At 37.6% G+C, this 21405-nt stretch overlaps 9 protein-coding genes and 1 non-coding gene across 10 annotated transcripts; 5 read left to right on the top strand and 5 right to left on the bottom strand.

Annotated features, from left to right (window-relative positions):
- Positions 1 to 154: 154 nt before the first annotated feature.
- Positions 155 to 2732, top strand: B0P05DRAFT_590679 (uncharacterized protein; the record flags this gene model as incomplete). The annotated part of the gene is made up of 6 exons (XM_051582830.1): positions 155 to 461; positions 530 to 667; positions 714 to 938; positions 986 to 1686; positions 1749 to 2145; positions 2197 to 2732. 6 exons carry the CDS (start codon positions 155 to 157, stop codon positions 2730 to 2732), a joined length of 2304 nt encoding a protein of 767 aa, XP_051431232.1.
- A 1077-nt stretch (positions 2733 to 3809) lies between these two features.
- B0P05DRAFT_574641 (heat shock protein 70) lies at positions 3810 to 5836 on the top strand (the record flags this gene model as incomplete). Its single annotated transcript, XM_051581579.1, has 2 exons — positions 3810 to 3915; positions 3969 to 5836. The coding sequence occupies 2 exons, from the start codon at positions 3810 to 3812 to the stop codon at positions 5834 to 5836; spliced, it is 1974 nt and encodes a 657-aa protein (XP_051431233.1).
- Positions 5837 to 5959: 123 nt separating this feature from the next.
- On the top strand, positions 5960 to 7631 carry B0P05DRAFT_557372 (actin family). Its single transcript, XM_051580015.1, has 3 exons — positions 5960 to 6417; positions 6476 to 7380; positions 7431 to 7631. The coding sequence occupies exons 1-3, from the start codon at positions 6350 to 6352 to the stop codon at positions 7577 to 7579; spliced, it is 1122 nt and encodes a 373-aa protein (XP_051431234.1). The 5' UTR covers positions 5960 to 6349; the 3' UTR covers positions 7580 to 7631.
- A 74-nt stretch (positions 7632 to 7705) lies between these two features.
- On the top strand, positions 7706 to 11599 carry B0P05DRAFT_557377 (P-loop containing nucleoside triphosphate hydrolase protein). The gene is made up of 10 exons (XM_051580016.1): positions 7706 to 7858; positions 7908 to 8023; positions 8086 to 8281; positions 8331 to 8823; positions 8879 to 9747; positions 9793 to 10129; positions 10177 to 10333; positions 10387 to 10901; positions 10948 to 11025; positions 11073 to 11599. Exons 1-10 carry the CDS (start codon positions 7744 to 7746, stop codon positions 11563 to 11565), a joined length of 3369 nt encoding a protein of 1122 aa, XP_051431235.1. The 5' UTR covers positions 7706 to 7743; the 3' UTR covers positions 11566 to 11599.
- A 68-nt stretch (positions 11600 to 11667) lies between these two features.
- Positions 11668 to 11740, bottom strand: B0P05DRAFT_t94. Its single transcript has one exon. It is a non-coding gene; the product is annotated as a tRNA-Met (tRNA).
- A 651-nt stretch (positions 11741 to 12391) lies between these two features.
- Positions 12392 to 13883, bottom strand: B0P05DRAFT_557378 (branched-chain alpha-ketoacid dehydrogenase). Its single transcript, XM_051580017.1, has 3 exons — positions 13688 to 13883; positions 13301 to 13634; positions 12392 to 13249 (listed from the first exon to the last, which is right to left on the bottom strand). Exons 1-3 carry the CDS (start codon positions 13802 to 13804, stop codon positions 12495 to 12497), a joined length of 1206 nt encoding a protein of 401 aa, XP_051431236.1. The 5' UTR covers positions 13805 to 13883; the 3' UTR covers positions 12392 to 12494.
- Positions 13884 to 15758, bottom strand: B0P05DRAFT_497579 (uncharacterized protein). Its single transcript, XM_051575402.1, has 8 exons — positions 15527 to 15758; positions 15388 to 15456; positions 14955 to 15339; positions 14810 to 14902; positions 14535 to 14750; positions 14268 to 14485; positions 14133 to 14221; positions 13884 to 14083 (listed from the first exon to the last, which is right to left on the bottom strand). Exons 1-8 carry the CDS (start codon positions 15722 to 15724, stop codon positions 13972 to 13974), a joined length of 1380 nt encoding a protein of 459 aa, XP_051431237.1. The 5' UTR covers positions 15725 to 15758; the 3' UTR covers positions 13884 to 13971.
- Positions 15759 to 16048: 290 nt separating this feature from the next.
- Positions 16049 to 16546, bottom strand: B0P05DRAFT_477575 (uncharacterized protein; the record flags this gene model as incomplete). Its single annotated transcript, XM_051574971.1, has 1 exon — positions 16049 to 16546. The coding sequence occupies one exon, from the start codon at positions 16544 to 16546 to the stop codon at positions 16049 to 16051; it is 498 nt and encodes a 165-aa protein (XP_051431238.1).
- A 1584-nt stretch (positions 16547 to 18130) lies between these two features.
- B0P05DRAFT_477610 (ricin B lectin domain-containing protein) lies at positions 18131 to 18611 on the bottom strand (the record flags this gene model as incomplete). Its single annotated transcript, XM_051574973.1, has 2 exons — positions 18131 to 18490; positions 18543 to 18611. The coding sequence occupies 2 exons, from the start codon at positions 18609 to 18611 to the stop codon at positions 18131 to 18133; spliced, it is 429 nt and encodes a 142-aa protein (XP_051431239.1).
- Positions 18612 to 20339: 1728 nt separating this feature from the next.
- On the top strand, positions 20340 to 21322 carry B0P05DRAFT_557389 (uncharacterized protein). The gene is made up of 3 exons (XM_051580018.1): positions 20340 to 20759; positions 20802 to 21066; positions 21111 to 21322. The coding sequence occupies exons 1-3, from the start codon at positions 20355 to 20357 to the stop codon at positions 21293 to 21295; spliced, it is 855 nt and encodes a 284-aa protein (XP_051431240.1). The 5' UTR covers positions 20340 to 20354; the 3' UTR covers positions 21296 to 21322.
- Positions 21323 to 21405: the final 83 nt, after the last annotated feature.

The raw sequence follows: 21405 nt of genomic DNA on the forward strand, positions 1-21405 counted from the left end.
TAAGGCGATTGGGACATCTTTAGCAAGAGCAAAGGAAATATAGCTAGTGCATCATGTGTCTACAGCAATATGCTAGTTAGAATAAGCTTATAATTTCGAATCGTTATTTTCCCCTTTTTTTACCTTTTTTCTTCTTCATTGATAACATTACCAAATGTCAAAATTACATCAAGACATTCAATGCTTGCCACTCTCTGTTCGCTTAGGCTTTATCTCAGTTTCTCTGTTGACCATCTATATCGTCCAGTTACAGATTCGCTTTTTTACTAATGATCACTATCATAAAATAGCCAGTATGTCACTCTATGTTATCGTAGGTGCATCTATGTTGTGTCTGGTTGCTTGGGACCAAGTTCGAATTCCTTTCATGTTTATGTATTCTTGTTTCTTTAAACGTATTGGCCACCATGGCAATGACCAACAAAGCCGTCTTGAATCGTTTTATCAGGACCAAGCTAAAAGTGAGTTTAATACTAATCTCCTATTCATGCTAGTACTTGGCACTGATCCTCCTTCATTTCCATTTTAGTCTATGACGATTCACGCGGAGCCTTATTGAGAGGTCGTAAAACAATGCTCAAATTGTGTGCTGCTCAACTCAAAGAACAAATTGCCACTGGCATGATGAATAAGAGACCTATTTGGATTGACTTGGGCGGTGGTACAGGTAAATGACTTGCATAATAAAAGCAAGTCTAAACATGCTCTTGTAGGTTGGAATATCGAAACCATGAACGATTCCTTTCCTATTGACCAATTTGAACAAGTTATCCTTGTTGATCTAACTCCTTCTCTCTGTGAAGTTGCCCGCGAACGATTTGCAAACAAAGGATGGAAGAATGTTACTGTCCTTTGTCAAGATGCTGCTTCTTTTCAAATGCCTGGCCTTGAAGGTACCCTTGAAGGACGCGTTGGTCTTATCACTGTCTCTTATGCATGTAAGTCAGTTCAACTCATGACAGTTTATGTTTACACACACTTTTAGTATCCATGATGGACTATTACTACCCCGTCGTTGATCGCATTCAATCCCTATTATCCCCTGAAGGCATCGTTGGTGTTGTCGATTTTTACGTTTCAGGTCGTACCAATGCACCTGCAGAAAAATGGTCTCCTCAACAAAACAGACAATGTAACTGGTTCACTAGACACTTTTGGCAAGCTTGGTTTGAATTGGATCACATCAACTTAACCCCTGGTCGTCGCGACTATTTGGAATACAAGTTTGGTACTATTAAGTCGCTGAACCGTCGTAACCACTTTATCGTGCCTTACTTGATCCAAATGCCATATTACATTTGGCTTGGCTGTTCTCCTGCTCGTCAGAACGAATTGTCGTCTCTTATGGAGATTCCCGATGATACAGACAGCGTGGCTAGTGGTATTAGTAATCTTTCTTCATTCAATAGTGCAAATAGCCTTCTAGCAAGTCGTCGACGTTCCTCTTTCTCGTATCAAAACAAACAATGGCGATTGGATTATAACCCAGCATTGGCTTGTCACACACAATTCCGATCTTACATTTATGCTTTTACTTGGGAGGATCCTCGTGTAGACCTTGAATACTTGAACTTGTCCAAGGACGATGTGATGTTTGTTATCACATCAGCAGGTGATAATGCTTTAGAATATGCTCTTCAAGCACAACCCAAGCGAATTCATTGTATTGATATGAATCCATGTCAGGTAAATATACAATATCCTTTTTTCTTTCCTTAAGTGTGTGTATATCTTATATTATGATTTAGAATCATTTGTTGGAATTGAAGCTTGCTGGTATTACTTGTCTTGAATATACTGATTTCTGGAGAATGTTTGGTGATGGTAACCATCCTCACTTTTCTACCTTGCTGCATGATATTATTTCTCCACATTTGAGTTCTTATGCCTTTCAATACTGGAGCCATAACAAGGATCGCTTCAGTTACAGGTTTTATAAGACAGGTTACTCTGGGCTGGCTTTGTCTATTCTTGAATGGTGGATTCGTATGCAGGGACTAGGCAAAGATATTGATGCTATGACCAATGCCACAACAATCGAAGAACAAACGGCCATTTGGAACACAAAGATAAGACCTGCGATTTTCTCTCCCATGATCCAAAAAGTGCTTCATAACCCAATGTTCATGTGGAACGCTCTTGGTGGTAAGTTTTTTATCATTATAGACCACAAAACTGATACGTTTTATAAAATAGTTCCTGTCAATCAAATGAATATGTTCTTGAAAGAATGTACTACTCAAGAATATATTGAAAACACACTTGACCCTATCCCTTCACATTCTTTGTTCAGCAACGATCAATACTTTTATTATCTCTGTTTAAAACAACGCTACAGTAAGAACAGCTGTCCTTCTTATCTCACAAAAGAGGGCTTTGAGAAATTGAAGTCTTCCGGCGCATTACAATCATTCCGCTTACACACTCAATCCATCTTGGACGCACTCAGATCCATGTCAGACGGATATTTGACTCGTTTGGTTGTCATGGATCACATGGACTGGTTTGATCCAGAATCATGTCAAGAATTAAATGAAGAGATTATGGAAATGAAGCGTGCTTTGCAAAGTGGCGGTCAGGTTTATTGGCGTAGTGCAGGCACAAAACCTTGGTATAATACACTGTTTGTTAAGCATGGATTCAAAGTTGAGCCTCTTGGCATTCGTCAACCTGGTAAAGCCATTGATCGCGTTAACATGTATGCTAGCTTCTATAGAGCCGTAAAACCCTAATTATTTATAATGTATCTAACAATAAACTCTATCATTTTACTTCTGTACATTATTATTGACTATAATATTATTCATAATGCTCCAGCATTATTATTCACGCTTGACTTTTATGGTCTTTCTATCTCAAGGTAAAATCAGCTTTATATTCCAGATGACATTCTATTTAAGGTAAATACTATATCATAGTAATAGTAGATACAGTAAAAAGAATTCAATTATTAAAGCAGACAATATCTACATTCTCTTTAAATTACAACATTTGTGTGACATTCAAGCTGTCAAGCAATGAAGATGTACCATGCATAGAATGCGTACCCGTCATTTGTAAAGGTATTGGATGGCTTGTACCGTAGGGGAAACCATCATCTTCACATTGAACAAGTATTTTTTCCCATCTCTGAACGACTCAAAGAAATGTCTTGGATGATGGTTCAATGTCGCCAAACATTCATCTCAAGCCAACTAGAGAACACAAGATAGAATCAAAAGGTGTCATTCTCAATTATGAACCACCAAGTGGTTGTGGCTATCAAACTGACGATGAAGAATATCATACCAAAGATGCTTTATATATATATCTATTTATTGCATCATTGTGTTTGTTATTTTTGACTTTATCAAAAAACAAAAGTGCATTCATATTTTTTTTTTCCAAATCGTGAGTTAATTAGCTAGACATTGTCGCAACACTTGATAGTAACAACAGTCTCCCCTCCTAAAGATCACAACAAGATATAAATCAAGTGATCATTTGAGTTTTCTAAATAGTCAAAACATAAGAAGATAATGGAAAAAAAAAAAGCAGTTTGAAGAGTCAATTTCTAAACGTAAACTGCTACGAAGCAATCATATCTCTTATTTTGAAATTTGACTTGGGCAATTCTGATTCGATCAAATTTTGAAACTCATCGCTCTGTTGGTTTGGATCAACGTGGCGGCCTACAAAACTAAATTTAGTTTGAGCCAATCATAATTTGATACATGGACATCTTTTAATTTCTTTGTGAACTATATAAATAATCAATTATCAATTTACAAAGTCTTTTGCTTTTTTTTTTTTCTTTTACAATATACAAAATGCAAAAACAGGCCACGTTATTGGCCCTTTTCGCCATTATTCTCGCACTGTTTATCAGTACATCTTCTGTTCAAGCTGCTGATGATAAAGAAGCATATGGAACTGGTAAGTTACAAATTCATAGAAAGTGTCATAGTAATGACGTGTCTTATTTCTAGTCATTGGTATTGATTTGGGTACAACTTACTCTTGTGTTGCTGTTCAAAAGAATGGACGTGTTGAAATTATTGCCAACGATCAAGGTCACCGTATCACTCCCTCCTATGTTGCTTTCACTGACGATGAACGTTTGATCGGTGATGCCGCCAAGAACCAATTCTCTGCTAACCCTGAACGTACTGTCTTTGATGCTAAGCGTCTTATTGGTCGTCGTTTCAACGACAAGGAAGTTAAGAATGACTCCAAGCATTTCCCCTTCACTGTCGTCAACAAGAATGGTGCTCCCAACATCCAAGTTAAGGTCAAAGGCGAAGATAAGGTCTTCACTCCTGAAGAAATCTCTGGTATGGTCTTGACTAAGATGAAGGAAACTGCTGAAGCTTATCTCGGTAAGCCCGTTACTCACGCTGTTGTTACTGTTCCTGCCTACTTCAACGATGCTCAACGTCAAGCTACCAAGGATGCCGGTACTATTGCTGGTCTTAACATCATCCGTATCCTCAACGAACCTACTGCCGCTGCTATTGCTTACGGCTTGGATAAGACCGACGGTGAAAAGAATGTTCTTGTTTACGATTTGGGTGGTGGTACCTTTGATGTCTCTCTCTTGTCTATTGATGATGGTATCTTTGAAGTCTTGGCTACTGCTGGTGATACTCACTTGGGTGGTGAAGATTTCGATGCCCGTGTCATTGATCACTTTGTCAAGGTCTGGAAGAAGAAGAACGGTGATGACATTACCACTGACCTCAAGGCCATGAGTAAGCTTAAGCGTGAAGTTGAAAACGCCAAGCGCGCCCTCTCTTCTCAAATGTCTGTCCGTATTGAAATCGAATCTTTCTACAAGGGTAAGGACTTCTCCGAAACTTTGACTCGTGCCAAGTTTGAAGAACTCAACAACGACTTGTTCCGTAAGACTTTGAAGCCTGTTGAACAAGTTATTAAGGATGCTGGTTTCACTAAGGATAAGGTTGATGAAATCGTCCTCGTTGGTGGTTCTACTCGTATTCCCAAGGTTCAAAAGCTCCTCGAAGACTACTTCAACGGTAAGAAGCCCTCTAAGGGTATTAACCCTGATGAAGCTGTTGCTTTCGGTGCTGCTGTTCAAGGTGGTATTCTTTCTGGTGAAGAATCCTCTGACAAGGTCTTGTTGTTGGATGTTAACCCCTTGACTCTCGGTATTGAAACTACTGGTGGTGTCATGACCAAGCTTATCCCTCGTAACACTGTCATTCCTACCAAGAAGTCTCAAATCTTCTCTACTGCTGCTGATAACCAACCCACTGTCTTGATTCAAGTCTTTGAAGGTGAACGTGCCTTGACCAAGGATAACAACCAACTTGGTAAGTTTGAATTGAACGGTATTGCTCCTGCTCCCCGTGGTGTTCCTCAAATCGAAGTTACCTTTGAAATTGATGCCAACGGTATCTTGAAGGTCAGCGCTGCTGATAAGGCCTCTGGCAAGTCTGAATCCATCACTATCACCAACGATAAGGGCCGTCTTTCTGAAGAAGATATTGAACGTATGGTCAGAGAAGCTGAAGAATTCGCTGAAGAAGATAAGGCTGTTCGTGAACGTACTGAATCCAAGAACAAGTTGGAAAACTACATCTACACTGTCAAGAGTCAATTGGCTGAAGATGGTGCTCTTGCCACCAAGATTTCCGCTGAAGACAAGGAAGCCATTGAAGATGCTATCAAGGATAAGCTCGCTTGGATCGATGAAAACCCTACTGCTCTTCGTGAAGACTTTGACGAAAAGCGTGAAGAATTAGAATCTGTCATCAACCCCATCACTACCAAGTTGTATGCTGATGGCTCCTCTGCTGGTTCTGATGAACCTTTGAGAGATCACGATGAATTGTAAATTTACCCTTTTATTTCCCTTTTATAATCATATATACACATTCAGAAAATAAAGTAAAGCTTAACATGCTACTACAATTTATTGAAAAGACATTTATTTCGGTTCAGTGTATAATGACTGTGTGACTTTTTAAGACTGAAAACTTATGATACACTTTATCCTTTTTTGCGTTCCTTTTTTTTTTTTTTTCCTCTACTAATGACTACTACTTCTGTATCGCCAGAATCCAATTATTTGTCCAACTATACCTCGTCTTCTTCCTTTCATAACTTTACACGTAGACACTCTATCTATGGTACAGAAGATAGAGTAGTTTTAGATATTGGTTCTCTTTATATCAAGTGTGGTTTTTCTGGCGAATCTTCACCTCGACATTTGGTTCCTACTTGGTCTAACTTGGGACGTTTTCGAGATGAAGATGGAGAAGCTATTCGAGTGAATAAAGAGGTAAGCAAACTCTAGCAACTCGTCTTATTCACTTGACAGCTCGATGACTTGTATGGTTTGGATATTATGGCAAAGGGCAACCTAGGTCAGATAGAAGAGTGTCTCAAAAGATTATTACACGACATTTATTTTCGGTAGGAAGCAATATATATATATATATATATATAGTATGATGCTTATAGACTATGATAGACTACTGCTGACAGACCCTAAATCAAGAAAAGTAATCATTTGTGAGTCGCCTTTAGCACCAGTCATAATGAAGCAAATGATTGCTAGATTATTATTTGACTATTTCCAAGTACCTTCTATATCATTTGTGCCTACTCACCTTATGGCTCTATTAACAACTGGCCTTACAACTGGCCTAGTGATTGATATTGGCAATTTAGAAACAAGTGTGCTTCCTATCTACGTGTCTCGACCTTTGATACCCTATATTTCAACCACGCCATTAGCTGGAAAATCAGTGACAAAGAGGCTTAAGGAATTGCTATCTGAATATGGTCGCTTTATTCCTCCTTCCAGCCTTCATTTGTCGCTTGCACCACACAACAGTATACCAGATCATATCCTTACACCAGAATTATTAGAAGATATCAAATCTCGAGTTATCTTCTGCTCTCCCATGATGATTGGGCAGCAACATCAACAACAAGAATCCATCGTAGAAACATACAAAAACCTGAGTAGTGCTACTGATCTGTATTATCCCATCACATTAAAAGACGGCACACGAGCAACACTATTGATTCCTGGCTGGATTCGTGAAAGAACAGTCGAAGTTCTGTTTGAGGGCGATGAAGATGAATCTAGCATTGCACAATGTATTTTAGATGCTTTACTGAAACTTCAACCTGATTTGCGTAAGCCATTGATTTCTTCCATGTTGTTTATTGGAGGCACATCTCTTTTGCCTGGACTTCAGTCAAGGATGAAACAAGAGTTACTAAGAATTATGCGAGACCCTTTGGACTATGAAAAGAGAAAATATGGTCCATTATTACGCTTGCATAAATCTATCAAATTTATTGATAATCCAGAAGAGAAAGGTGCAGGCCGTATTTTTATGAACAATGTGAGAGGATGGATTGGAGGTAAATCCGCTTTTTGCGTATAAAGAAAGAGACACTCAATGACTCATTAGGTTCTTTGGTTGGATCACTCAAAATTTCTGGTGAAGAAATGGCTAAAGAGAAGTTCTCTGGTAGTGTCAATGACTGGTCTATTGGTAACTGGGATACATCCAATCAAGACGCTTTGGATAGAGAACTTGTCAGTACTGGCGCAAAATAGTTCAATTGCGTTTTGACTTGGTACAATAAACGTTTGACATGGTTACACATGATTACTGAAGCGTGGGAGGACGTTTTAAGGGCAATATGCTTTCGCTTATTCAACTTTTTTCTATCTTTTTTCTCCCTCTCTTTTTTTTTCTTTTATTTGTGGTTGAGTACAGTATGCCCTCTTATTCAACAGCACGCTTGAGACTGTCTTTGGAAGACCAACAAGACCAATATGTTGCTGTCTCCAAAGACTTGTGGCAAACGATCGTACCTGTTGACTACTTGAAAGGTGAGCATAATAAAAATAAGACACGCACAAGCTTATATATTCTTGTCAGAATTTATCCCTCTTTCTATCACTGTTCCAAGCCTAGTCACTCCTAATCCTGTCTCAAATGGCACCAAGCCTGTTTTAAAGTCTTTTATAGTTTATTGTAAGCTTACCGAACAAGGGGTAAATAGCATGAATAAGCAAAAATTAGGATATTCGTTTGAATGCTTACATGATTTTTTTAGGATGAAGAGGGATATACTGTGCATGCAAGTAGTTATTTGATTCAGACTTTATATGGAAAAGACGCGCTTAACCAATTGGAAGAAGAAGAAGGAGAAGCATTATGTCTCGCACAAATTAAGCCAGTCGAACTCATTGAATTGGATGAGTTAATCCTTGGTGCCTTGAATCAGCAGTCTTATGAGTTTGCACAAAGAGGTAAGAAGGTAAAAAATGGGAACCATATGTAGTTAATTGAATGAGCTAGATACAGCGGCTTTGATCCAGTTGTTTGTGAAAGAACCAAGCACAATTATTCGTAATTCTGGAAAATACAATTTTGGCAATGGTCTTTTATACGAAGCTTTAATGACAAATCCTGTTCAACAAGGCTGTATTTTTTCCAGTGATTGCACTCAAGTATTGACTGTCGATTTATCAGATAGTGGAAATACAGACCCAGAAGAATTGAAAGTTGACACAAATAATGCTGCATTCAACATGTTACATTCTCCTGCTATACCCAATGTAATTGAGCCAAAAGAACTTGGAGTCAAGATACTTCAACAAAGATGGCCTGAAGCACGATTGCACCCATCTCCTAATAGTATAGATGATGATGAAAGTCGGGTTTATGTTGGTATCAAGGATCTAGCTCAATGTGGTGTATTCAGTGGTGATTGGGTCTTGGTGAGTGGTAATAACCCAAAGAAATCAAGACTCTGTCGAGTCTATGGTATTGATGATATACCTGAAAATCAGTAAGTAGAATAGATAGAAGTAAAATAGAGAAAATAACATCTATCTGTTTTATAGAGGCATGGTACACCTTCCCCCGGCTTTATATTTCAATCTCGATTTGCCATTACCACCAGCATCTGTAGAAGACACTAGAATTACAGTTACTCGAGTCGATTCGCCTTCTCTAGAAGGGCCTCCTATTGCAACAAGTGTCACTGTTGCACGCATTGCTTCACCTGCATCCATGGATAAAGCACTTCAATTAGCATTTCTCGAATCGTTGAAGGCATGGTTTGAAGCAAAAGAGCGCATTGTATGTAAAGACGATGTGATTGCCATTTGCTTGAACGAAGATAGTGTTCGTTTAAAGCCCTTGGAAGAAGAATCAAATGGACAAGTCTTGCCTGGAAAGCCAACTACGTTAGCCTGCTTTAAAGTGACCAAGCTTGATTATGCGAGTGATACGTCGAAAATACATCCATCTTACTTTGGCTCTGGTCGACGCATTGTACCTAGTAAGACTCAGATGGTCCAAACAGGCGTGGAATATTCTCGTGTTCCTGTTGGTTCTATTTCGCATTATTACGGCTTTTCCGAAAAGTTGCCCTTGATTCGATCTCAATCCACAGCTTACAAAGAACTTCATGAACTTATTGCTTCTTCACTTCATCCCCTTGGTCGCGACTTTGAACTATCCTGCAATGCCTTGTTTCATGGTCCTCGTGGTGGAGGGAAAGCAACTTTAGTAAAAGAGGTTGTAGAGGAGTTAGGGGTTCATTTATATGAATTCTCTATATATGATATAGTTTCTGATACGGATGCAAAGACAGAGGTTCATTTGAGAGCCAAGTTTGATAAGGCTGCTGCTTTGGCTCCTTGTGTTGTACTGATTAGACATATGGAAGGTTTGGCAAAAAAGAGTGCTGTTGTAGAATCTGGTCAAGGTAATGACAATCAGGAAGAGATTATTGTTTAACATTGCTCAATAGAACCTCTTTTGGCTACTGTTCTACAGGAATGCATAAAGAATGTCAATGCTGCTCATATCGCAACAGGATATCCTGTTATGGTCATTGCTACAACTGGCGATATTGATACCTTGCCTTCGAGTGTTCTTTCTTGTTTTAGACATGAGATTTCTATGTGTGCCCCTGATGAAAAGGCTCGTCTTCAAATCATTGACAATCTACTTCTTAATAGTCCCTTAGCTCCTGACGTCTCCCTGTCAAATCTGGCAACACAGACTGCTGCTCTAGTAGCTAAAGACTTGGTAGACTTGGTCGGAAGAGCAGGTGTCTTGGCTCTTCAACGCATAGATAAATCCATGTAAGTAGAACCAGAAGCGACATTTGCATTGACCTGATCCATTCTAGTCATAGTAAATCAAAAGAGTCAGGCCGTTTGCTTGCACCTTGCTCAATCACCACACAAGACATTCAAGCAGCTGGTATTGCACTCACTGCTGCTGATTTTGAGTCGGCATTAGGGGAAGCTAGATCAAGTTATTCTGACTCTATTGGTGCGCCCAAGGTAAATACAATTAACTTTTGGTGATGCTTATGAGCTAAAGTATATTCTGGTAGATTCCTACTGTTACTTGGGATGATGTGGGCGGTATGGCACATGTCAAAGACGATATTCTCGATACCATTCAATTACCACTTGAGCATCCAGAGCTTTTTGGTGCAGGTCTCAAGAAGCGTAGTGGTATTCTTTTATATGGTCCACCTGGTACAGGCAAAACGTTGCTTGCCAAGGCTATTGCTACTTCTTGCTCTCTTAACTTTTTCTCTGTCAAGGGCCCTGAATTGCTAAACATGTACATTGGTGAATCTGAAGCAAATGTGCGCCGTGTCTTTCAGCGTGCTCGTGATGCAAAACCTTGTGTCATTTTCTTTGACGAACTGGATTCTGTAGCTCCTAAGCGTGGTGAAAAAGGTGATTCGGGGGGTGTGATGGATCGTATTGTTAGTCAATTATTAGCAGAACTTGATGGTATGGGTGAAGGAGGTGAAGATTCTAGTGCTGGCGATGTGTTTGTCATTGGTGCAACAAACAGACCAGATCTATTAGACCCTGCATTGCTGCGTCCTGGAAGGTAAAGCAATTGTATTACATGATTGAATATTGACACTTTTGAGCAGATTTGACAAGTTACTTTATCTTGGCGTAAGTCAAGATCATGAATCGCAATTGCGAATTATTGAGGCTTTAACAAGAAAGTAAGTCTATAGCAACTGGAACATGCATATGCCTAACATAACATCAGGTTCCGTTTACATCCTGATCTAGACTTGCGTAAAGTTGCTGAATGTTGTCCTTTCCACTATACCGGTGCTGATTTTTATGCTCTTTGTTCTGATGCTATGTTGAAAGCAATGACTCGTGTAGCTAATACAATAGAAGAGAAAGTCAAGCAACTCAACCAAGAAAAACGAGAGGATCTTCCTCAACCTTTGACTGTTCAATATTATCTTTCTCATATGGTGACACCGGATGAAATTGTTGTTCAAGCAGAAGAAGTTGATTTTATGAAAGCTTTAGAAGAATTGATTCCTAGTGTTTCTGCTACTGAACTTGAACATTATTCTAAAGTGAGAGAGAAATTTGAAAGGGCATCAGAAGATGAAGAAAAGGAGGAGAATAAAGTGAAGGATGAAGAAATTGAACGCGCACTATTGGAAAGCAAGAAAGAAGAAGAAGAAAGACAAAAGGCTGCAACGAAGAATCGGAAAGGAAAAGGAAAGCAGCGTGCTCATTAGATTGTAAATAAAGTACAGTGTCATTTGACTTTCATAACATTGTTTCCAAATATAACATAAAGTCAACAGGTACTACAATCATAAAAATCAAAAAGTAGAAAATAGCATCAGTCCGTTTCGATCGGACGACCTCAGGGTTATGAGCCCTGCGCGCTTCCTGCTGCGCCATGATGCTAGAACTATTTTTGTTGTATAAATTAAATAATATATACTAATAATTAAAATTCTCCTCGGATAGCACGTGACTCAAATTCTTACTGCGACCCGAACAGCTATTCTCGCGCCGAATCCTCTCTGATTTGCACCTAAGGAGGTCTTATACATTTCATTCCTGAAATATTATGACAACAGCTTTTTCACCTGTTTATTTTATTTTATATAATTTGACCTTGCTTTTGACATTTGAAATTGAATTGAATAAAGAAAAATTGAAGAACAGATCAGATAGAATAAGAGTCGACAATTATATTCAGTATCATAAACGTTTCTTAATATAAAGTATCAGCCATCGGCTGTTTCATATTAAGGAACCATAATTAGCTCACTCAACAGCATCACGCTCAGGCACCGCAAACGTATCAGTTTTGTTGAGACGTAAAAATTGACATATGGTTTACAATTTCTAAGAGAGTCACGTGAAATGGTTCTGATTGGCTTGGAAAGGCTGCCTTATGTCAACAAAACTCAAATGGAAGTCCCTACAAATTCTAAAATGAAAAATGCACTTATTTTCATCACTCTTGACCGAAGTACTCCTATTCTGCTTGTAAATCACAAACATCTCATGTTCTTATTTTGTATCAGCCTATATCAATTGAAAATTAAAAGGAGGTCTAATTATTGTGTTTTGTCCATTATGCAAACGAAAACATAACTTGGTAACTACAACCTCATGATCCGTACATGTACCTCTGTGTCTTTTATTATTCTTAAATCTCTAGTCCTTCTGCCATAGAATCATCAATATGTTTTAATTTGAGAAACACATCACATCCAAATCCCCACATAGACACCAAAGTAAGAGAACCACCAAAATAGCGAGCGTACATTCTAGCCAAGGGTAAACCAAACCCTAATCCAGCCAAAGGACCCCCGACACCACTCTGCATTGCCATTTCAGTAATATTTCTAAAAATATTGGAAGGATCCTTTTCAGCATCATCTTTTGCTTTAGATACAGTTGTATAAGAATACTCAAATACTTTGTGAAGATCTTCATCACTGATACCATTGCCTTGGTCACGAATACGGATAGAAATATCTTCTGTACCTTGACTGATGGTGATCTGAATTGGAGGCAAAGATGTTGTTCTTCCCATCTTTTTATGGTGCTCTACTGTTGCTCTGTAAGAGTTCTTTAATAGTTCAGTCAAGATATACTCTAAATGAACTGGAACATAGGTGAATTTGGTATTTGTATGGCCATCAATAATTGCTTCTGGACTCTCTCCATAATTAAATTCACATAGTTCTGCAACAAAGTCTGCGCACTGTTTAATCAATTGATTTGGTTTGATTTGCGTATCAATGATGCCAATATAACCGTCTGTTTCAATATCTTTTTGGTGCATTAATGCAATAGCTTGTTCAGCAATCAAACGAATGCCTATTCGTGCTTGAATCATGTCGTCTAAAAACCTTGCCATATCTTGTGAATTCATGTATTGCTTACATTCCAAGAAACCTAAAGAATAAGTATTGGTCTATATTCTCTTTCCATTTGTATTGTCATTACCTCGAGCAAGTGTAGGAATATTGTCACTGTGTCGTTCAACAAAGGCCTTTAACTTTTCAATGAACTCTACATCATCATTGGATGCACCAGGGAGAGCGTATTTCACCAAGGACTCAAAAGAGTCATAATAAAGGTTGTAAATCTCTTTAATATAAGGATTAGTCCCTACAATAAAAGGCAAACTTTGAAAGGCGCGAACGCGTCTTGCTAAACGCACTGGTAGCTCTGACTTGGCATAGTGTGTACATGCTTGGAGACTTTCGTTTGATAAAGGAGGCTGTCCAAACCGAACAAGCTGCTTTAAAGTTACTGGCTTCACAGGTTTACTGGCAAACTATAGACAAGCCTAAGTGCTCATGAGTCAAACAGGGGGTTTCTTTCACTTACTGTTGTAATCTTATCATCATAAAAAGCGTGCGAGTGAGGTCTTTCTATGGCTTTGGAGGCAATAAAACGAACTTGCTTCAAGTTTCTAAAGTTCGAAAAAGTATTTAAACGAAGCATAACTGTAACAAGAAAGAAAAAGCAAACAGAAAAAGTAGTCTTAAATGAAATGCGTGAGAAAAATAGAAAAATATGTTTATCACACAGGTACAGTCTAAACTGTCATTTCAATCTCGAAAGTTCTAAGAGTATATTAAGAATTAAATATGTAAGTATCTATAGTACATCTAGTTTAAAATGTCCTCTTCTTTAGCTTCTAGCGAGGCAAATCCGTTCGCTGTTAACCAGGAAAAGGAAATTACCAACAGACTTGTACAGATAACATCAATAATAGCAGTTCTATATTCATGTATTAATAAACCGAATTGCTATTATTTGGTTTACTTACAAGTAAGGTAGAACATAATTGTCTGGGTCATATTTATACTTCCAAAATGTCAAAGTCATGGATTTTCCCATTTTAAGGGCAGAATATGTCTACAATAACAACATGAATACTCGTCTTTTGTAATAAGTCACTTACACAAATCATAGAGACAATAAAGTATGTAATGGCAAATGCAAATGTAAAATCTAAATGGCCAATATCCAATACCCAAGCAATCATCAAGAACAGGATCTGAACTGGTACATTCATTAACAACAAGGTATATTCTACTATCTTGAATTGTTCCTGAACTCCTCGGTGAAGACATGTGCTGATACGAGAAGCATAAATGGAACCCAAATTACCAGCAAGGCCTAAAAAGAAGATGTCAGTGTGTAAAACAAAACTAATATCATACTGTACCACATAGAATAGGTGTCAACATGGCCAGTCCTTTAAACTTTTCAACATATCGTTCAAGCACAAGGCCAGCGCCACTCGAAATCAACATGGCAATGATAATAGGTGACCAACCAGAAAATAATAAGTCTCTAACATGCGTATTCTTCCAGACACTAAACCCAAAAAATGGAATGGAGACAAACATGCTCAACAGTAAAAAGGTACTCAGATTAGACTCTATAGAAAAAAAGAAGGGTTACACGACTCGTCATACAATTCGCCTTTTTTTTTTTTACCCATATTTATCAGCAAGAGATTGGCGCATCCAGCCAAGATTCCGAGTGTTACCACATCACCTAATGACGAAGCCATAGGGCAAGCAATGTTATCTAATTGGTGATGTAAGCAACTCTCTTTCTATCCTTTTATGTATGTATGTACCTGGATCAATCTTCAAGATGCGACTGACAATAATTAAAACACACATAAACAATCCAAGGACAAAGCTGGAGACTGATGCAGATACCATTGAGCTCGCAATCACCAGAATGCTTTCACCCACGGCGATCGTCTCATCGGGATGCAAGAATGCGCCGAGAATTACTGAAAAGATACCTGCAATTGACCCTGAAATCAATGCTTGTACTTGGATCAGTGCTAAATTGCCCCATACTAAAGAGTTTCGTGTGGCAGGGTGGTCGAGATCACCCATATTGGCCGAAGTTGAAAATCGTGCTGCCAAATTCATTTCGAGATTTCCTTTTAAGTTCAACAAGACGGGTACAAGAATAAATAGCTCTGACACTTGCGTAAAGACTTGCCAATGCTTCGAAATAGGAATAAGTAACTATACTATCTATTCTGGTTTCCTTACTTGATAAATATCCATCATCCATCCTGCGAATATTAAACCAATGACACAAATGACAAGTGATGGTAGTGCCTAATTATTTTTACAAGTCAGATACTAGCCAAGAAAAAAAAGAGAGAAAAAAAAAGGCTGTCGTCCTTACTTGAGAAGCTAGTTTATTGCCGCTTTTGTTTGTGTTGTGGTCTTCTTCGACTATTTGTTGAGGTCCTCGAAAGTGTATAAACGATGAAGTTGATCCCGATCGAGTATGTCCAGGTCTCCTTTTCTGTCCTTCAAGATGATCTCCCGGTGCTAAAAGTTCTATCGCGTCTGCCTGTACATGTTTATAGTTTGGGGGCATGTTTGGATATCAAAGCAAGAAAAAAAAAAAGAATGAATAAAAAAAAAAAGTCTCTTACTTCATTAAAAAAGATCTTCTAAAGTAGTACAGTCGAATTTATTTGAAAGTCAGACAGTTTAGTCAGACTTGAGATTGTAACAATAAAAAGAGAAACGATACTATTTGATCTGATAAAGAATTTGTTATTATAGTTTACACTATTGTCTACTGAACACATAAGGTTAAAAGTTTACGCTTAATTAAAAAGCTATTAAGAATACTAAGCGGAATTCCAACTAGAGATCTTTTATGCGCTTCAAACACAAGAACAATAAACGAAAGAGACTAAAAAAAGAAGAATGTCCGCAGAGAAACGATCCCAAATATTACAGAGACCATTACCATCAACATCCAAACACGTTCACTCCTTCTAGATTGCTCAGACTGTAGTTTCCAGCTTGTTAATTCATTGACTTGCTGTGCCAACTCATCTTGATATAACTGTATGTCTTCAAGCCTCTTTTTTGACTTCTTCTTTACTCGGTATAATTCTTGTTCCAATAGATCCATGCGATCATGGAAAAGCATGTTAGTATTGCTATGTGTAGTTGTGCTAATGGTCGTAGTTGCTGATTGAACATTTAATCTTTCTCCCTCTGCTATAGATGCAGAAGAACAAGATTTGAGCTCCTCTTCCTTTTCTTTTGGCTCTACTGGCAGAGGTGTTGAGTACGATTGATAAGACACACGACTTAATTCATTTGAAATCTTTTCTGCCATGACTGCTATGTATAATTGCTGTAGTAACAAACTATGTCCCAAGTATTCTTTTTTAAGTGGCATGTTCCCCACCATCATATTGTCAGACAAGACTCGAGTTCCTTTCACTTGTGCTCCTCTGCTCAATGTCTGTAGATCAGATAAAATACCTTGTAGTGTATCCCATACAGCACCCGATCGATCAAGCGTAGGCATCTTTATGTTCTCTTCATCTTGGTCGTCACTAAGCTGCAAAAACTGTTCATATGCCCACACTTGCCATCGTACAAGCCCTGTTTCTGCGCGATCTTTCATCACCATGCCTGCTTGTTTTGATCTTGCAATTTGGGTTCGAATCTTTCTGCCTATAGGATCCAGTAGCTCAACCTCGTCAAATGTTGTTTCTAAAAGAGCTCGTGTCGAGTATTGCAAGTTGGGTATGGTTGGTACTTTCCAATTATGCATGATTTCGTTTCGATTCATGTTGTCTGAACTATAACAGTCATCCAACCCCTCGCTCAGTAAAAGTCCTAGCTCAAATTCGATGCCTAAAGTCATTGCCATGGATCTGGCTTGTTCTACGCTCACCCAAACATCGCAGTAAGGAAACTGAGTTACTAGAAAATCAACCTCAAAATCAGTCAATTTGAGCCCAAACAGAAAGAATCCTTCTGTAATAGTCAGACCAGTGGCTCTAAAGAGCTGTCCTGCTGATATGAAGTGGCGTTCAAACTCGTAGTGAATAAGCCGATAGATAGGTGTCTGATTGAGTTCAACTTTGAATGCTGGGTACATGCGTGTCTTGTGTTTCAAAAGCGCTTCCTGAGTAGCTTCCACTTCCCAGTTGTATAATAGTTGGAACTGCAGTGGAATAGGCTTATGTGTTTCTGTTGTTTCCATTTTGATAGCACAAGAAAGAAGAAAAGAAAAAAGAAAAGAGTTCACGTCACAATTGGCATATGATAATCATCTTGGTGTAACTGTTTATACTTGATGGATATGACATGTGCTGTTTGAAGTAAGTGGCTGTTATATTTCCCGCTTGAAACAAGTAGTGGCCTATGGAAGTTCTTGTTCATTGTACCACTTTTTTTAGAAACATTATTTTGGTTTAAAAGTATATAGGGAAAAAACCTCGTTGTGAAAAAATAAAATAAATACTAGAAATTAAGCAGAGTGTGAGATACATAAGTAATATTTGTATTGCTACTTACATTAGGTTATAAGGAAGAGCAGAGAATAGAAGGTTAACATATACTAACCAGTGTATAATATACTTACAAGGATATGAGGAAATAGTTGAATACCACTATCTTGTCAATTGCATAATTGCTTCAAATCATTGCATTCATACTACTCCACGCTTGATCGACAATATGACCGACCAATACTAAGCTGTGATTGATGTAGATAGTGGCTACATCAAATATTGGCCTTTCTCTTTTTTTTTCTGTTAAATAAACAACCCAAGCTTTTATTCTACAGAGCTCATAATGCTTATCTATTATTCTTTAGGGAAGTTGTTCAAAGATGGGAAGCGTACATTTTTTTTTAATTTCAAAAATCATTAAAAGACATTCAATCATTTTTCCGTATGACTATATAATTTACCGAGAAGGAGATAGTAATGTAGTTTGTAATATATGATACATAATAGTTTATTTATATTTAACCTTCAAAAGGTTCCAAAACCCAACGTTGGTTAGCAGAAACTTCACCTTCACGTCTTTCGTACAAAATAACGGGAACACAGTCACCATCTTCACCACCTTGGATATCCAAGACCAAGTCAGGACGAGCCATACAGAAGATGTAGCCTTCTTCATCAATTTGCCATCTTTGGTTGGCAGCTTCTTCATAGTCCTTTTGAGAGTATTGGATGATTTGAGACTCGGGGTTCATTTCACCACCACTGATGTCCAACACCTTGGCGCTCTTTGCATTGATAAAGTAACCATCTTCGTAACGCCACAATTGGTTAAAACTGTCTTCATACTTTTGATGATAAACAATGATGTTGGCTTCGTCCTATAAGAGATATGAGCCACGCGTTCCTCCTTCTCCCTTTTTTCACACTTACCTCAGTAGAACCATCTTCGACATCGAGAACACGACCGTTAAATTGACTCTTGATAAAAAACAAACTCATTTTTGTATATGATAAGATAGAAAATAAAAAAATGAAAAAAAAGAGAGAGAAAACTGAACGCTTTTATATTACTTGCTTAGCACGCTTCCTTTATATTTAGAGTTCATTATTACCAGATTTATGCTAGTAATAAGCTGTTTAAAACTACGTCTCTCTGTAATCACCCGGAATAAGATGTTGGTTCCGAATAAACCCAGATTCTGCAGATTCTTCTCCCACACTATCATCTCCTTTGGCGCTTTTTTAAATTATCGTTGCTCACAATCGATTACGTCTTCTAACAACTCCATTCTGTCTACTATCCAAGGAATAAAGACAAGCACAAAGGGGATGAAGTTACATTTAATTAGTTGCTTGTAATAAGATTAATCTCAGCTCACAATGTATTTTCCTTTTTGCAATATAAAATCGTGTTCAACCACGTAATTGATTACACAAGACATGGGTTAAAAGGAGGCTCCAGCCTCTCCAAACTAACGCCTTTTACCAGGTCCAGATGGACTAAGAAAGAAAAGGCTACGATTTTGCTTGATGATCATGCAGAAAATAAAAAATAAAAAGGAGAAGAGCAAAAAGGATTGTGTGCAAAGTGTATACATGTTCTTTTTTCTTGTTTCTCTTTTTCTTTTTCTTTTCCTTGGGAAAACGCACAACTAATTCTTGGCAAAATAGTCAGAAAGAAAATTCAGTGACATTACTGTGGATGCCATTTACGGCAATCGTGGCGTCTTTGCAACAAACAAACAAACTCCTTTGGTGTCACATCTTTTGATTGAGCAAGTTATAATTATCTCAAATTGAGCCAATTCTTGTTGATGACTAACATTTACTGTGTAGTATGAGGTATTTTTAACATGAACTTCGCATAAGCGAAGTGTTCTCCTCGTTTTTAAACACTTTTAGTGCATCATTCCTTTTGAATTTCTAAATGCCTTCATTTTTTTTTATTTTAGTTTTTGACATGAGCTATTAGAAAAGTGTATTAGCAAAGTCAGTAGATATGAATACGGCGCATCGAATGATATAAAAAACATAGTACATTTGTTAGTAAAATATAGAGCTATCTTTCAAAAACGTATTTTCAATTTTTGAGCTGTAGTATACACTTTTCATAGTATTTCTGCAAATGTAACGCTTTGAATGTATTTTAAAGAACAAGAGAAACAATTCTTACTAAGACATGTTATATCAATAATGTCTCTATCGCTCACCAATCGCAAAATAGTGAAAAGTGAAGATTTCGTAAAGGGTATCATAAGGGCAAAATGACTTTTTCAAAACTTGCTCTATTTTTGTATAAATATGTTCTTTTATGTATGTTCAAACATAAGAAACTCAAAAAGTGAGTTTATTTTGAAAAACACTCGCGCCTGCAGCGGGCTGCCGATACACTTTTGGTACTGTTATGCTTATCAATTCTTTCAAAAATGAGCCGTGAAAAAAGTTAGCTTATAAAATAAGAACTTATAATAAGCTTGATATTCAAAAAAGGCATAAAGTGAGGATCAAAAGCATATTGAGTGTGTAGTGTGGCAAATAGAATGAAAAGTTATGATCTAGTACATGGACAATCAGTATAATAACGCGAGCAATTAGATTCATGCAAAATCTTGTCAAAATAATTCTTTTTTCAGGCGCTAAAAAATAATCCTCTGTATTTTATATGGTATTTGAGTCACACATCCTATTTGGAATGTACTAAAATGAGACCAATGACAATTGTTCGGTTTTTTTTTATCGTCAATGCTGAAAAATATCAAATCTTCAATCATCATTACTTTACTGACAATCTCAAGAACATCAAGCCATGTGCAAGCTCTTTTACCTTATTATTCTAGTCCAATCGAGAGCAGTTTAGCACCCGCAACTAGCAATTACATGTATTCAACAACAAGTACAACAAACACAAATCTCAGTTCAAATTTTGAACCAGTACAAGACGAATATCTTGTGGATACTTGCTACCAACAACGAGTCGCTTTTTCTCAATATTGGATACCGAGAGAGAACGAATGGGACGAATCAAACGATGGTGATCGGATGTTTTTAGGCGCAACAAACAAGAATACCCCATTGTATGACAAGGAGCATAAAGAAATCACCAAAGTATCTGCTGAAATGCACGAGAAATGCTTAATGGAAGGAACGGTAAACACACTAGGGATTCAAATTGATCATTTATATCCGTAGTGTTTGTTAGAAAATGGAGATTTGATCAATATTGATAATGTGGATATACCTACATTTATCAAGATAGGAGAAGCAGGTCGTTCTCATACTGTGTTTGGATTAGGCTCAGGATCACAGAATTTGGTTCCTTATGTTAGTGTGGCTGCTTCTGATCTTCCTTATGGACAAAAGTTGTATATTCATGAATTAGATGGACAAGAATTGGGTAATGATATGGTACACAATGGTTGTGTTCGAGTAGACGACAGCAGTTGGTCATTTGACGGCAAGTATAAGAAACACATAATTTTAAGACTTATTCTCTTTTAGCCTGTCATATTGACTTATTTGTGCCTACTTATATTGACTATCTTTGGCTTGATTTAGATGAGCAAGCAACCATTGAATTAGTAGATGACTGTGAATTACAAAACTATATCAGTATTCACCATCTAATACAAATGAAAGCCACTTTAAATACAAGTATTATACCTCTCTTACTATACGATAATTAAACAAATGTATTATGCACTTTTGTACCACAACAAAAGTGTCAAACCAGTCTGTGGATTGATATCACGTTTTAAGGGTTATTTAAAATGCCTATTGAAAATCTCTCTTTATC

The sequence above is a fragment of the Gilbertella persicaria genome, assembly GCF_025201335.1.
Source record: "Gilbertella persicaria strain CBS 190.32 chromosome Unknown B0P05scaffold_47, whole genome shotgun sequence".
NCBI classification, from domain to species: domain Eukaryota; kingdom Fungi; phylum Mucoromycota; class Mucoromycetes; order Mucorales; family Choanephoraceae; genus Gilbertella; species Gilbertella persicaria.